At 41.2% G+C, this 16666-nt stretch overlaps 1 protein-coding gene across 2 annotated transcripts; it reads left to right on the forward strand.

The window, feature by feature from the left end:
• The first annotated feature begins 467 nt into the window (after positions 1-467).
• On the forward strand, positions 468-16189 carry bnip2 (BCL2 interacting protein 2). 2 transcript variants are annotated; one of them, XM_033968111.2, is made up of 11 exons: positions 468-1436; positions 3193-3288; positions 4451-4512; positions 5427-5603; positions 8035-8217; positions 9319-9421; positions 9508-9639; positions 11686-11772; positions 11849-11947; positions 13819-13854; positions 15119-16189. In XM_033968111.2, the coding sequence occupies exons 1-11, from the start codon at positions 1093-1095 to the stop codon at positions 15174-15176; spliced, it is 1377 nt and encodes a 458-aa protein (XP_033824002.1). In that variant the 5' UTR covers positions 468-1092; the 3' UTR covers positions 15177-16189. The 2 variants fall into 2 exon arrangements, with proteins under 2 accessions (XP_033824002.1, XP_033824001.1); XM_033968110.2 differs by lacking the exon at positions 13819-13854 and having other exon boundaries at positions 533-1436; positions 15119-15210.
• Positions 16190-16666: the final 477 nt, after the last annotated feature.

Raw genomic sequence — 16666 nt, forward strand, 5'->3', positions numbered from 1 at the left:
AAAACATCAAAAAGTACATGTTTAGCATTAAGTTGTAGGTTTGTATCAAGCTTTCCATTTAAACAAAAAATGAAAAGAATGTCATTCCAAAGGATCTGAGTGTACGAGCAGAGCCAAAATACACGGGTGACAATTTCTTCACTGATATGACAGAATGAGCAAAGATGAGCTGCGTGTGAAATTTTGACATGACATGACAGCATTAATGACTAAATCTAACTCTAAACCTTGACCTTAACCCTAAACCCTAACCCTTAACCCTGACTCCTAAACGTAACTCTAACCCTAAACGTAAACGTAAACCTAAACCCTAAAGTGTATCCCTAAACCTAAACCCAACCCTAACATCTATGTAGGATTTTCAGTCATCACGAATCTTACTAGTTACACAGTATTTCCTGGGCAGACGCCAAACACAGTCCCTTAATAACAGGCTGGAGAATAGTCTGAGTCTATGGCCGTGGTGTGGACAGTGGTCCTCTGGCGCCCTCTGCCGCCGCTCGGTGGACAGGCAGCAGAAGTTCACCGGAAGCGAAGCTAGCGGACACTGTGAGCGCTGACAGGCAACAACAAACTTCTGCTTTTACAGAAAAACTCGGGCTGTGGTGTAAAACTGGCGCGGGGGAGTCACCGTTTAACTCGTGCGCAAATGTGCTAACTTAGCGGACACATATTTCCCGCTAAATCCCTAAGACATGCGGTAATTAAAGTATGCCGCTGTGATTATGCTAAGTTGGCTAATGCTAAGTGCGTGTAGCGTGACGGCAGCATTCCCCGCAGAGGAAGGAAGGAAACTGAGCTGTGCGCTTCTGCAGAGCTAGCACACTTTAAGAGGGCTCCCAACCACCGTGACGCACTTTGGAAATGATCCTGCCCCAACTTTTTTAGAAATAACTTTAGTGAATAAGTTATGACGTCCAGGAGTCCAAGTAAACAGCCAGGGACTAGTTTTACTGATGGTCAGAGCCAATAGACACGAGCCTGTGGACAACTTGTAGCATGAAGCTGTCTCAGAGATAGAGCTTCACCAAACGGCTTCTTCAAGACATTTTTGGAATAGTTTGCCAAAGCACTGACGCAAAGGACAACCCCATGGCATCGGATGTGATCGAAACTCCAGCAGTGCTACGTGAGAGAGCTGTGAACAATAGCGACACCTCGGAGGCAGTCACGCCCAGAAGGAGCGCAGAGGAGCGGGGCAGCGCGCACCCGTCCAGCCCGTCCACCTCTGGAGTGTCCGGGGAAGGAGACGAGGAATACGACCTGGAGGAAGCACAAAGCACCGACGTGTCTGCAGCTGCTGATAAACCTGCGAACGATGGGCTAAGTTTAACCCAAACACAGGACACATCAGCGCCGAGCCGTGAGCAGACTGCGGGGAAGAGGCGAACAACCCCGGGCAAACTTTCTCCAAGCAGCCCCGCGCCCGCTGGAAGGTGTGTAAGCTCCTGTTCTGTCCTGAAGCCAAATCTGTGTCTTTGTTTTGTGTTGTTAAGCGCTGTGGAGAATCTAAGGCTTTGGATTTCTACCACGTTTGAACCAGTCTAGTCACTATTTTCCAGTTTGCTATTTTTAAACTTGTTTGACAGGTCGCTGATGCAAACACCATCCACACACGGCCCCAAACACCATCCACACATGGACCCAAACACCATCCACACACGGCCCCAAACACCATCCACACATGGACCCAAACACCATCCACACACGGCCCCAAACACCATCCACACATGGACCCAAACACCATCCACACACGGCCCCAAACACCATCCACACATGGCCCCAAACACCATCCACATGGACCCAAACACCAACCTAACATGGACCCATTCATGTGCATGTGTATCTGATATGACCTGGGCTACTGTTTGGGTCAGTGTAAACAGCAGTTACACAAATGCGCCTTATTTGCATCGTTACTGTATGTGAAAGTCAAGTTTACATTCCTGTTGCAAGAGAGAAAGCTCCCGCTGAGGATTAGTTGTGTACTTAAGCATGCAGCTTGTCTAATACAGAGCAGTTATGTTCCATGTAAATGGTCAGGTGCACAAGTGCTGGAGAGATTACTCCATCAAAGCCTGCTCTGTGTAGGGCTGATAGAGATCCCATTAGTTACACAGACTGAAAAGTGGTGTTCTTTTTTTAAATCTATCTATCTACCTAGCCACCTACTTCCTTCTTCCCATCTCAGTTCTGGTGCAGCCAATCCTTTGACTTATACCATTATGACATCTTATATTAAAAGTTCCCATATCAAAATTCAACAAACAGGTGAGATATTCAAGCTCCTTATTGTGTCTGTACATTGGATGTGATTAGTAAATGTGTGTTACTTTGCTGCTAATATAACTAAATATGTCGTATACGTTCTCATTCCCTGTTGTTATCTGAGATTGTCTCTGTACATATATAGAACAAAAATTATTGGGTTTGTTGACAATATTACAATGAGACATTATTGCATCACAACAGTAGAGATGGACCAATATATCGTTTGACTGATATTTGGACTTTTAGTGTATGGGGTATCGGCCTTAAATTTGCACTAAAGTGTTTTATGTGTAGTTTTAAGCAGATGGACCAAAACAAAATGTCAGCCTGTGCTGGAAAGAGACAGCTGCTCAAAATGTGACTGCGTTACATTACAGCTATGGCACCTGATTTGTCTGTTATTAAGTTTATATTTTGAGTTATAAACACAATAGTGAAATAAAAAAAAAAAAACAGGATCATGTAGAGCGGGTTAATACGAACCACAGTTTTTCAATGTAAAGCGAATTGCTATGCCCATTTATATATACAGTCTGTGATCTTTACACAACAAAAGAAACAAAAGTTTTGAACACTACACTTATGTTAACGCTCACCTGAATACACACATGTTATAAATGTTCATTGTCAACACCGTTTACTTGACAGATTTGCTTAAAAAAAATCAACAATGTTTTCAAAAAGGCACCAGGAAGTCGGGCTTATCCCCATGACTCCTGTTGATCAGCATCAGGTTTCACTCTAATCCACTGGAGATTTACAAGTCACAAGCTCTTGGCGACAGATCAGAATTCTACGGTAGATTTTGAGGTTTTCAGTTGATGATGGTGAACGCGGCTCTGATCCTGTTGTGTTTAAAGACCTCAGAGCCTTTAAGCTTCTGGACTCTTGAAGTGAATGCGTGACATCTCTCCTCCACAGCCTGGAGCGCCAAGAGTCCATCTCCACCACAGAAGCACGTCTGCGGATGGAAGGAGTGGAGCTGAAGGAGGAGTGGCAGGATGAGGACTTCCCTCGGTAATTTTTATATTTGAACTACAGAAGTAGTCAGACGTTTGGAGACATTTTCATTTGTGTTTCTTCTTTATTTTCATGATTATTCACATTGTAGATTCTCACTGAAGCATCAAAAGTATGAACGAGACATGTAGAATGTACCATACAAAAACAAGTAAAATTAACTCGTTTTAGCCACTCTTTGCTTTGACCTCTGTGTTTCACTTTTGGCTTTTGGTAAACAGTCACATTTTTATACAGGGCTTTTCCACTTACAGGTCACCCAAAACACTTTACACCAAGGAACCAGATCCCCATTCACACACACATTCACACAACAGTGTACACAGTGACTGGGGGCAAAGTGGGTTAAGTGTCTTGCCCAAGGACACAATGACAGTAATCATCTGTGGGAGCTGGAGTCGCATCACCAACTTCTGGGTCAGTGGGTCTGTCTACGCAATATATATATATATATATATATATATATATATATATGTATATATGTATATATGTATATATGTATATATATGTATATATGTATATATATGTATATATGTATATATATATATATATATATATATGTGTGTATATATATATATATATATATATATATATGTGTGTATATATATATATGTATATGTGTATATATATGTATATGTGTGTATATATATATATGTGTATATATATATATATGTATATGTGTATATATATATATATGTATATGTGTATATATATATATGTATATGTGTATATATATATATGTATATGTGTATATATATATGTGTATATATATATGTGTATGTATATATATATATATATATATATATATATATATATATATATATATATATATGTTGAGGGAGAGAGGATGAGGAGAGGGCATGAGGGAGACAATGGAGAGGATGAGGGAGATAAGGGAGAGGGGATGAGGAAGATGAGACGAGGGACATGCTGAGGATTTTAGGAGGAGGAATTCAATTATTTTTTCTTCATAATTCCATACATCTTACTTCATATATTTGATGTCTTCTGTTTGCATATATAGTGTAGAAAGTAGTAAACAAAGAATAAAAACTTTGAATAAGAGGGCGTGTGCAAATGTTTTACTGGTCGTGTATATATTTAGTATTTCTATGTTTTCTGTGTAAAGCACTAACGCACTTCCCCTCTCCTTCCGCAGTCCACTGCCAGAGGAGGAGCTGGAAGACGAGCTTTTCGCTGGGACCTCTGGAGACATGGACGGTATGATACACATCACACTGCAGCTGTTTTAACCAGAGTCAGGGGCATCAACAGGGGGAGGACAAAGGGCCAAAGTCTGTTGTCCCGGGCCCTAGTGTCTTAGGGGCCCAGAATTGGACCTTCTTCCTATTGATTTATAATAGAAGGGGGGGAGGCCCATGTGAAGCTTCTTCCCCGGGCCCCCAAATTTCTCTTGACAGGCCTGACCATAGTCTGTATAGCATTTTTAGTGATGCGATCCAATACAATTTGTTATTTACTCTTTGACAGATTATTCCAATTTGTATATCTTAAATTGAAATCTCAGCAGAGAAAACATCTAAATAAACAAACAATATTAACATTGGCTTAACAAAAATAAATCCATGCTTTTAGACCAAGTATAGCTCACTAGACCTCTTTGTACTCTTTAACTAGGGATAATTTGCAGGGATGTCCCGTTGGGAGTGTTCTACATGTGTCTCTATGGTGGAATGTCCAGCAGTTACTATGGTGACCCAATGCATACATTAGCAAATACAGACAGAATATTTGAAAATAGTCTGAAAACTCAAGAAAAAATATAAAATTTAAACAGCACATGCTCAGGAGCCTGTGATCTGTCTGAGTGTTCACGGTCCTGTTTAGGAGTCTGATTTTACACAAAAAGGTGAGAGTGAAAAACTGTTGGCTAATGCTAGCTAGATTGACTGTAATGTTATTTGAGAGGGACTTGTTTAACAGCACAAATCAGCTCACCTGTTGTAGTTCAGATAAATCAGCTCTTTCCGGTCAGATTGGGTTAAAATAAAGCTCAGCTTAAAGTCTAACAGCGCTTCAGACAGAGCAATGCCTACAGTTAGCATCACACCTACAGGGAATATTGTTGATATCAGCTGCAAAGTATCAATATACAATGTAATATTTGTACTTAGGTTATGAGTACGAGCAGGGGGCGAAGATGAGGAAGAAGCTTGCGGCTCCAGACATCAGCCTGACGTTGGACCGCAGCGAGGGCTCCATCCTCTCGGACGAACTGGACGAGAGCACAGAGCTGGACCTGGACGCCATGGACACGCCGTCCGACAACAGCAACGAGTTTGAGTGGGAAGGTACAAGCCTCTACAGCTGTTTATTATTTCACAATGTTTGGTACTAAAGCAGTTCAATAGTTTAGCCAATATGATCTTAGAGTTACAGCAATGTTTTATGAAAAAAGAACAAATCTAATGAATTTTGTGTATCCGCTGAAGGGGTGGAACTTTGGAACACAATTTAAGTTCTTCTGTACAATTCCAGTCTCTTCTACTTTAAAAATAAGTTTAATATTAGGATAAGGTTAATATTAGGATATTTTCAGATCTCTGTTCTTATGCCTCCTCATCACCAACAGACCTGGAGTTGTGTTTTGTTTCATTCACATGTTTCATTCCCTGGAATAGCCAATGTCAAAACAAAAGTTAAACTGTAGCTGTTAACTTAAACTACCGCTTCGTGACATCACAAGGTGGAACAAAGGATTTTGAGCTGTGGAGATGTAGACAGACAAAACATGACTTAAACCTCACAAGTCAGTTTGTGTAATATGGGCCATTTAAATGTTTAACTCTGGGCAGATGTATGAATTATAACACTTAGTTTGTGCTGTAGTATTTTGCTGTTACTGTTACTATAATGCCTGTTTATTTTTGCTATATTTTTGGGTCTGTATGATGACACAGAGGGATAAAGGGTAGGGCTAAAAACATAGGTTTCAGCCTACACCTTTTCTGTCTGTGCATTTTAAATATTGCTGTTACTAAAGTTTATCTATAGTTTAGTTTGTTCATTTGACTGATACAGTCCAGACATGCAAACTACTCACATGCTCTAGATTTATGAAGCATTTACACAATGCTTTTTTACAGATCATGAAATATCCTTGTATATTGTTAATGTACTGATCAGATATGCTTTTTCTGTACAAAATGAGACTGACAGAAGGAGATAGACAAAATTATATATAATGATGCACTGATACTGAAAGCTGGTTCAGGTATTTGTTCCAGGATATCGTTTAGGCCCATGTCCTGATTGAGCCTTTAATTGGATGTAATGAGACTGTTTACAGGCTGATTTTGGCCAAGAATGCCTCATAATGTTTGAACTTTGATTCATATGAAGTTCTTCAGCAGAGATTTACATAATACTATTGGATCTCTTGTGTAATAAGTTAACAGTGTTTTAAGGAAATAAAAGCCATTTTCTGTCCCTGGTATCAGTTAATGTCAGGTCTCAGCAGATACTTGAGGTCAAATTATCGGTATCCGTGTTGGAACTTAAAACGCTGGATTGGTGCAGCTCTAATTATATAATTGAAATAGATAATAAAAATGGAAAATGGGCTTAGGGGTTACAGGTTAGTCAGTAATAAACCCATTTTGCACTGTGTGTGTGACAGTTGTGGCGTCGTATCAACATAACCTCTATATAAAACATTTTTAGAGAATAGAAATGGGAATTATGGAAGTTGAAACTATAGTAGAAATGTGACTGTTCCGTTAGAGTTTAATTGTGTGTCCTGTGTGCTCCTCACATACTAACCTTTGTTCAGAGTCAGCACAATGTGAAAATAAGTGTTGTTTTTGTGTCTTTACTCTGCTGCCATCCTTTTGTCTGGATGAACAGTTCTCAGTCTGGAAACAGGCTGCAGGTCTCTGCTTGTGGTAAGGTTTGTCCAAGAGCTGACGAGCGATCATCCCCATGTCACTCCAGTTTAATTCTGCCCAATCTATATCTGACACGTTTGACCTACATTTTATTCACTTTGCTGCATGTTTTTATTATTTATCAAAAAAAAAAAAATTATCCAGAAATCTCCCCCAACGTCCTTCTTCCCAATGGAGCTCAACAGAGACGCTCGCTCAGGTTCCAGAAGTAAAATTTCCATTCAATTTTCCTATAGACTTTTAAAAAAATTCAAATTATAAGTGTTCAAAGACATCATTGAGGCTAACAAGCTATGTGCTAACAACCTCTGCGCTAACAACCTCCGCGTTAACAAGCTACATGCTAACCAGCCATGTGCTAGCTATAAGGCGGCTGTTTTAAGTCCAAAAGCACATTTAAAACACAAGATTCTGTGAAATGTTTTAAGTTAGCGTTTTATAAAATTTCAGAAACAGATTTTAAATAAAATTGTAGTTCTTATAATAATAATTTTCCCCAAAAGGCAATGAGAAAAGTGAATGTGAGGTGGTCAGTGTTGAGCTCCATAGAAACAATACCCCTCACACTTAAAACAGGACACAGTTCACATAGCAATCGCTTAAGGATGCATTATTTATAAAAACATTCGCATGAAACGATCTCTCAAATTCAAATATGATCCATAAAATTGTCTTGTTAAGTGATGAAACTCTATTTTGAATCACTCAAATTTTAATAATCTCATTAAGATTGAATAGTTCCTGTCTTGGGACCCTGATCCTGCCCTTTACCTGCATGACCTCATATGCAAATAAACAGAGAGACTGGCTGTTAATGTGTGGTGTTTTCTGTCAGATGACCTGCCAAAGCCCAAAGCCACGGAGCTGTTGGAGAAGGGCGTGGGCTCGGTGCAGGAGTTTACGGCCTCAGAGGAGAGGGAGGAGGGGCGCAGATGGAGGCTTTTCAGGATTGGAGACCAGGAACATAAAGTGGACATGAAGGCCATCGAACCTTACAAGAGAGTCATCAGCCATGGAGGTCTGTGCCGCCAACACTGCACCAAACACCTTAAGAACCTGGGCATTTCACTGTGTGCACTTACACCATAAACTGTATATATAAATGGACATGGCTAACCTGCTAGCCGCTGCATTCCAAACAGGAAGTGATCATGTGCGCCTTTCCAGCTCCGTAGACTCTGTGTCCCCTCTCTCTGTAACTGCTGCTGTCAGACTTGTCATTTTGGTCTTAAATGTTTGAATTAACCCGCTCTACATGATGCTTGTATTTTTACTTTGCTATTGTGTCTGTAAATCAAGATATGAACATTAATAAAAGACAAATCAGGTGCATTCTTTCCCTGAGGTCACTCCCGCTAGTGTTGATAACAAGTTTGATTGACAGCGTTGCTAAGCGCCCGCTCCCTGCTAAAGGAGCACCTTGCTCAGGATTGGCTCTTTGGTTGCTATAATACTTACGGTCGGAATTACTAAAATGGAACTCTGCTCCAAATTGGCCCCTATAACTGCTAGCCTCGATGAGCTTCATTTGACTGGAGCTGAACGCTGTGGGTGAATCCACTTTTTTATACAGTCTATCATTTACGCCAGCGATAACTGCATGGATGATAAAACCACCAAAACTGAACTTTTTTTTTTAAATCACCAGAAAAGCTACAACCTGTAACTATATTTTCAGATTTTAATAAAAGTGACTGTTAGCTTTGAGACACAGGGAGCTAGCTAGCATGCTACCCTGTACAGAGTCTATTGAATTTTTCGTTTGCTATGGATCATACCTGAACTGAACTACACAGTATAATATTAAATTTATTTATCTCCTTGGTGACAAGCGCGTGATGCCACCTGGCCAAGTTACAGGTCAGATCTGTGTAGAAGCAATCCACAAGCAGTAAGAATGCATGGTTTTCTAGACAGTGATGCCAAACTGAGGCACATGCAGAGCAAACATTAACTTTTGTCATCATAGAGACGAGCAATTCACCAGAAAAGTTCCACAGTGCTCCTGAATGAATTATCGGTATAGATTTAATCGATTACACAGCTCATTAGGTCTATGTAAAAAAAAAAAAACACCAGCCACCCAACAATAATAGTACTATTCAAATGTCTTTTTCAGGTTACTATGGAGACGGTTTGAACGCCATCATCGTATTCGCTGTGTGTTTTATGCCTGAAAGCAATCAACCAAACTACAGATACATTATGGACAATTTATTTAAGTAAGTGAAAACCAACATCTTGTTTTTTTTTTTGTTTTTTTTTTTGTTTTTTTTTTAAAGTGTTCTGACACATCCCTCTCTCATAGATATGTCATTGGGACATTAGAGCTTCTGGTGGCTGAGAATTACATGATAGTTTATTTGAATGGGGCCACATCACGCAAGAAGATGCCAACTGTCGGCTGGCTGCGAAAGTGTTATCAGCAAATCGATAGGAGGTGAGTCATGTTCACGAGTATGGCCTTTTAATTAAGTGGAAAATAGTTTTGACAGTGAATTCTCTTTTACTGACATAACATTTTAAATAAAATTCTTGGTATTTATTTATTTATAAAACTACCACACCCCTCCACACACAGACATTTATTCACAGGCAAGGCAAGTTTATTTGTGTTACTTTGTGTAATAATTGTGCCGTGCAAAGTGCTTTACAGAATAAGAAAGACATTAAAATCACAATACAATAAATCAAAACAAATACCTATCATTAAATGAAAATGGAACATTTGGAGCCTGAATTTAAACATTGTCAAAATAGAGGCCTGTCTTACATCTTCAGGAAGACTGTTTCAGGTTTTAGCGGCAGAAAACTGCTTTACTCCTACTTTACTCCTGGTCTAGTCCTGGTCTAGTCCTGGTCTAGTCCTGGTCTAGTCCTGGTCTAGTCCTGGTCTAGTCCTGGTCTAGTCCTGGTCTAGTCCTGGTCTAGTCCTGGTCTAGTCCTGGTCTAGTCCTGGTTTCGCCCTGGTCTAGTCCTGGTTTCGCCCTGGTCTAGTCCTGGTCTAGTCCTGGTCTAGCCCTGGTCTAGTCCCGGTCTAGTCCCGGTCTAGTCCCGGTCTAGTCCCGGTCTAGTCCCGGTCTAGTCCCGGTCTAGTCCCGGTCTAGTCCTGGTTTCGCACTGGTTTAGTACCGGTTTAGTAATGGTTTAGAATGTGAGATGGTTCATGTGGCTCTAACATGTGGGAGATGTTCTTTGGTGCTGGTCCATGGAGAGACTTGTTCACAAGCAGAGCTGCTTTAAAGTCTATTCTCCACAATCCACAGGAGTCAGTGCAAAGACCTGAGCACAGGACGCATGTGTGAAGTACTTCTTCGTTCTAGTTATTTATACACAATATACAGTGGTCCCTCGCTATTTCACGGTTCACCTTTCACTGTTTCGCAGATTTTTTTTGTGCAATTTTGCATGCTTTTTTTTACAGTGTACGAACGCGCATCATGTTCTGTGTCCAATGCATAGGTCTATGTCACAGCATCTTATAGGTTATTGCAAAAATGTCACAACCCTAAACTTTTTATTAACCAATTAAAAGAGGAATCATATTTAGTAGATAAATCCAGTGCACCTTCACTAGAATTATTTGGATGATTTCAGCCCTGGAATTGCCAATGTCTACTGAACTAAAGGTAAAAGGTAGCGGTTCACTTGAAAACTACCACTCATGACATCACAAGGTGGAACGGAGCATTTTGAGCTTTGGAGATGTAAACAGACTAATTATAAAGTCTTACTCAAACATGTGTGAATGAAACAAAACACAACTCCATCAATTATAACATGGATTATAGGTCACAAGAGTCAGTCTAGTGTAATATCTAGGACTTTTAAAAGTTTAGCATATCTTCAAAACAACATTCACAATATTATTGACATTTTGATAATCTGCCCTTCTCTTGAGACTTGACCCAGACGTCTTGACACACCAAAGAGCCGCACCCATGTAGAACTTGATTAACGCAATAAGCAAACACCCAGCTGCTAAAGGATCATTATCTAAACTAAATGCAAACTGCTGTACTCATATTAAACAACATCATCAAATCTTTATAAAATTTGAATCAAAAACCCTTTGGCTCCAAATACATGACCAGGCAAAAGTTTGGACACACTTTTTGAGACTGTATATGTATATCGACATAGCTAACCTGGCTAGCTGCCACGTTTCAGACTGGAAGTGATAATGGGTGGGCTTCCAGCTCCATCGACTGTGGCTCCAATTCACTTTACATTGAAAACGGTGTCCCCTCTCTCTGTAACTGCTATCCTTCACCATTTGCTTATATCTGGCTTCATATATTTGATGTCTTTTGTGTGTATATGAAATGTAGAAAGTTGGAAAAATAAAGAAAACTTTGACTCAGTGGGCGTGTCCAAACGTCTGGCTGGTCGTGTGCATTATCTCTGCATTCCTTCAGCATCTGAGCCAGCGTTCTATTGTGTTGTAGTGTCTGTTTTTATGTTATGTAACAACCTTGTTTTTCAGGTTAAGAAAGAATTTAAAGTCTCTCATAATTGTGCATCCATCTTGGTTTATCCGCACGCTGCTGGCCCTGACAAAGCCTTTCATAAGGTTTGAGAGCAGTTCATGTTTAAGTTATCTGAATCAAAGTGAATTAAAGTTTACAAATCTGAAATCTCTTTTGCAGCTCCAAGTTTAGTCAGAAAATCAAATACGTCTTCAGCCTATCAGACCTGGCAGAACTGGTTCCCATGGAGTACGTGTCCATCCCAGACTGTATCAAAGAGTAAGTCTTGAGTCACACACTAGAATGAGACTGTTGAGCTAGTTTTACTTCTAGGAATTATAGCATAGGTATATGTTTATGTTTGTTTTGTACCTGTATTGTTGATATAGACTGTATATATAAATGGACATAGCTAACCTGTTAGCCGCAGCAGTCCAAATATGAAGTGATCATGTGCGCGCTTCCAGTTCCATCGACACTTTGAGCTCTCTCTCTGTAACTGCTGCTGTCAGACTCGTCATTTTGGTCTTAAATGTTCGTATTAACTCGCTCTACATAATCCTGGGTTTTTTATTTCACTATTGTGTCCGTAAATCAAGATATGAGCATTAATAACAGACAAACCAGGTGCCTTCTTTCCCCGTGGTCGCTCCCACTAGTGTTAGTAACAGGTTTGTGGCTGAGCCCTCCCAAACTAGCAGTGCGTGCAGGAAGGGGGTTTACCTTCAATAGCCTTGCTTTGGATTGGCTCTTTGGTTGCTATGATACTCCAGTCGGGATTCCAAATATGGAACTCTGCTCCAAATTGGCCCCTATAACTGCTAGCCTCGATGAGCTTCATTTGACTGGAGCTGAATGCTGTGAGTGACGTCACACTGACTTAGTCCACTTCTTTATACAGTCTATGCATGTTTATGCTATACATCTTTGAATAAAAATCAGAAGTTCATTACTATGAGAACATGTCAAAAAGTCATATGGGCCCATCACACATTGTGAGACAATAGTCCTAAAGCAGGATTATCCCCATAAATCCTTCTCTACTTGAACCTTAAACTGTGCCATGCAATACTTACATAGTTGGTAAATATCAAAAATAAATCTGAGACATTAACGTTGGAGCTGTAGCTGGTCATAATTAACAACAACAGTTTACCATTAGTGCAAAGGAATAACTTGTCCAGCCAGTACCACACACATACAAAACTTTACAAAGACGAGTGGGTCTGGAGCCATGTCCTGTCTCCACAATTTCAGAGGGCATGATTCACAGATGAATTAACAAATAAGAGAAACAGATTTTTGCAGAATCAACAATTGAATTTCTATATTTTGTTCTGAATGTTACAAGAATATTTGAGAGACCACATGATGTAAATTTGCTACTGTGATTAGATCGTGCCAAGTCAGGACGAAGGTTTGTCACTCTCTGTGGTTCCATTAGACACTTCTGGACCAGGACAAAATGTAGAAGGGACTGGCTGGTCAAGCAAAGCAAAGAGATTCTGTCTATGGACAGGTCTACAGCTAATCCTCTGTTAGAAGAGGAATGAGACCTATTTCTTACGTTAAAGACCAGTAATTAAAAGTCTGCTTTGTGTATGTTAAAGAAACTAATATTGAAAACAAACACATTTTAATAATAAAAGAAAAAAATATAAACTGTCAATTGGCCAAACATTGTAAAAGTGAATGTTTCGCTGCTCATCCAAGCTGCTTCTTCAGTTCTGGTCAGATTACTACAGTACATTGCCTTTTATCTATCTGAAGCTCAGAACACCTATTGTGTACCAGCACCATCGCAAGAGCTCCTCAGGACCCCATTCTGCTGTACATCTTCCTCTCAAAGCCATTAACCACTCCTTTGAAGATAGTGAGGTTAAGATCGTAGCCAGAGAAAAGAAAAATCTTTGAACAGGAATGGAACCTTAGACATCATCTATCTCCTATTTATAACTCCATCCTCAGACCCAAAGCAAAACAAAGAAAATGATAGGGCTAGCCAGGATGCAAATAGGTGTGAAATCACTCATCAGGGGCTCGAATGACTATGCTAAGTTTTAATAACACATGACTGATATAAAAAATGTGATTCACTCTTTTGTCTTGCCCCCGTGTCTTTCCCTTTAACTTCCTCTTCTCCTCTTAAGGTTTGACCAGGACAAAAATAAGAAAAGCCGTAAAAGGTAGAAACATTTTGACTGGGCTTTGGAGCGTTTGCGTGTGACTAACAGGACACACAGAGCACTTTCACTTTAGAGCAGGGTCACCAATAGTAAAACTTTACCCATATCAGTTATGTCACCGTCCTGGTGTGAGGTGCTGCTCTGTTGTAGAGTAACTTCACTGCACGTTTGGCTCACAGCCTGTTGCCTGTTTCACTTCCCACAGTGCACCTCTCTGCTAACAGCTCCCTCTTGCTTTCACAGCGGATATTGCAGTTTTACACAAAGCTTCTTAACTTCAGGTTTTTGCCATGTTGAATGTTTCCAAATCTATGAGTGTCAGATAATGTTTTAAGAATACTAACTATGAGCTTTCACTAAAATGCCTGGGGTATGTAGTGCAGTTGGCGACAATGGCTCAGTTGGTAAAGCGTTTGCCTGGAGACTGGCAGTTCGAATCCTGCTATCGACGTCAACATCATTGGTTGAGCAGTCAGATCCACTGACCCACAGGTTGGTGGTGTGACTGCAGCTCCCACAGATGAGTGCTGGCTGTCCCCCTCCCCCCCCCGTGTCTGTGTATACTGGTATATGAATGTGTGAATGAATGCGTTTTCAGCCTTGAAGGTGGGCTCTATGTAAGTTAACATGAAATGACCGACCAAAAGCCGACCCCCTGCTGTAAAGTTGTGCAGTGAGCCTGAATTATTGTTGCTAAACAATTTAACTATTCATTTACTTTATTAAGGTTATTAAACGTGCTATTAAAGTGGTACCAAATGTTCTTGTCACTAAGCTCTCGCCATAGACTGTATATATAAATGGACATAGCTAACCTGCTAGCCGCCGCATTACAAACTGAAAGTGCTTTCCGCTCCATCGACTCTGGCTCCAATTCACTTTGCACTGAAAAAGGTGGCCCCTGAGACAAATCAGGTGCCTTCTTTCCCCAAGATCGCTCCCGCTAGTGTGAGAACCAAGTTTGATTGACAGCGTTAAAAATTGTCTGTCCCCTGCCAAACCAGCGGTGCGGGTGGGAAGAGGCGTTACCTTCTTCAGCCTTGCTCTGGATTGGCTCTTTCGTTGCTATGATACTCTTGGTCAGAACGTCAGAACTCGGCTCTAAATTGGCTGCTATAACTGCTAGCCTTGATGAGCTTCATCGAGCCGAACGCTGTGGGTGACGTCACACTCTTAGTCCACTTCTGTATACAGTCTATGGCTCTCACACAGTTCTGTCGGTACTTTGGTGTTTCCTCTGGTAACGTCATCTTTGTGTCCTCAGAGTTGACCAGGAGATGCACGGCAAAGTGGAGGTGGCGTCTGCTGCGGTTCCTGAGTGAGCCCCATGTTCATGATGAGGACCAGCACCTGAAGACTCGCCTCTGGACTGTTGGGGAGAAAAGACTGGATCCACTGCTGTCTGTTACCCTGCGGAACCCTGCCAACTCGCCATCCCTACAACCTATTACTGTCTGTTACCCTGCAGAGCCCCACCTACTCGCATCCCTACAACCTATCACTGTCTGTTACCCTGCAGAGCCCCGCCTACTCGCCATCCCTACAACCTATCACTGTCTGTTACCCTGCAGAGCCCCGCCTACTCGCATCCCTACAACCTATCACTGTCTGTTACCCTGCAGAGCCCCGCCTACTCGCATCCCTACAACCTATCACTGTCTGTTACCCTGCAGAGCCCCGCCTACTCGCCATCCCTACAACCTATCACTGTCTGTTACCCTGCGGAGCCCCGCCTCCTCGCATCCCTACAACCTATCACTGTCTGTTACTCTGTGTAGCCCCGCCTACTCGCCATCCCTACAACCTATCACTGTCTGTTACTCTGTGTAGCCCCGCCTACTTGCCATCACTACAACCTATCACTGTCTGTTACATGCGAAGCCCCACCCACTTGCCATCTCTACTGTTACCTTGCAAAGCCCTGCCCGCTCAGCATCTCTACAACACGTCACCGTCTGTTACCCTGCAAATCCCCGCCCACTGGCCGTCTCTATCCCCTTCCATCTTTTCCTCTGCTGGAATCATGAATATTTGTGTCTTCTTGTCATTCACACTTTCTTCGAGATGCTGTTGTTACTGGTGGATGCGTGTTCTGCTCTATAAATGTCTATATTTATCTACGAGACGCGGCCTTGGAGAGAATTTAATATATATTTTATGAATGCGCAGATTTTAAACCATTTTTGGACTTTTTCGTAGAAGTGGAATGGAGCAATTTTTCACAGAGCACTGCTGCTGTTGGAATAGTGGAGCCGTCACTGGAGCCGCGTTGAGCTGGTGGACACTCTGAGACGGTTCCATGAGCTTTTATTCAAGTAAAGTCTTTCACACAATCTATGGCCCCTGTGCACTTTTTGTTTTTAAATATCAATATCAAAGTTTATCAATCCAGATTTGTTGGAAGGTTCACCCCAGGCAGATGTGTGAGCATCTACAGAATGACTTGAGTCACATTAAAGGTCCCATAGGACTCTATTCTCTGATCTGTTCTAATGTTGTTTCCTCATCACAAACAGACCTGGAGTTGTGTTTTGTTTCATTCACACATGTTTAACACACAAACCCTGCATATTTAGGCTGAGTTCTTCTCTCAAACTGAAAACACTCTGTTACACCTTGTGATGTCATCATGTGGTAATACAGGAAGTGGTCCACTGTGTTGTTAAACTCCATACACCTTCACGAGAATTATTTGGATGATTTCAGACCTGGAGTTGCCAATCTCTACTGAACAAAAGGTAAAAAGAGATGTTAAGTTGAAAACTACCACTTCATGACATCACAAGGTGGAACAGAGCATTTTGAGCTTTGG

This window comes from Periophthalmus magnuspinnatus, chromosome 6 (assembly GCF_009829125.3).
Source record: "Periophthalmus magnuspinnatus isolate fPerMag1 chromosome 6, fPerMag1.2.pri, whole genome shotgun sequence".
NCBI lineage: Eukaryota > Metazoa > Chordata > Actinopteri > Gobiiformes > Gobiidae > Periophthalmus > Periophthalmus magnuspinnatus.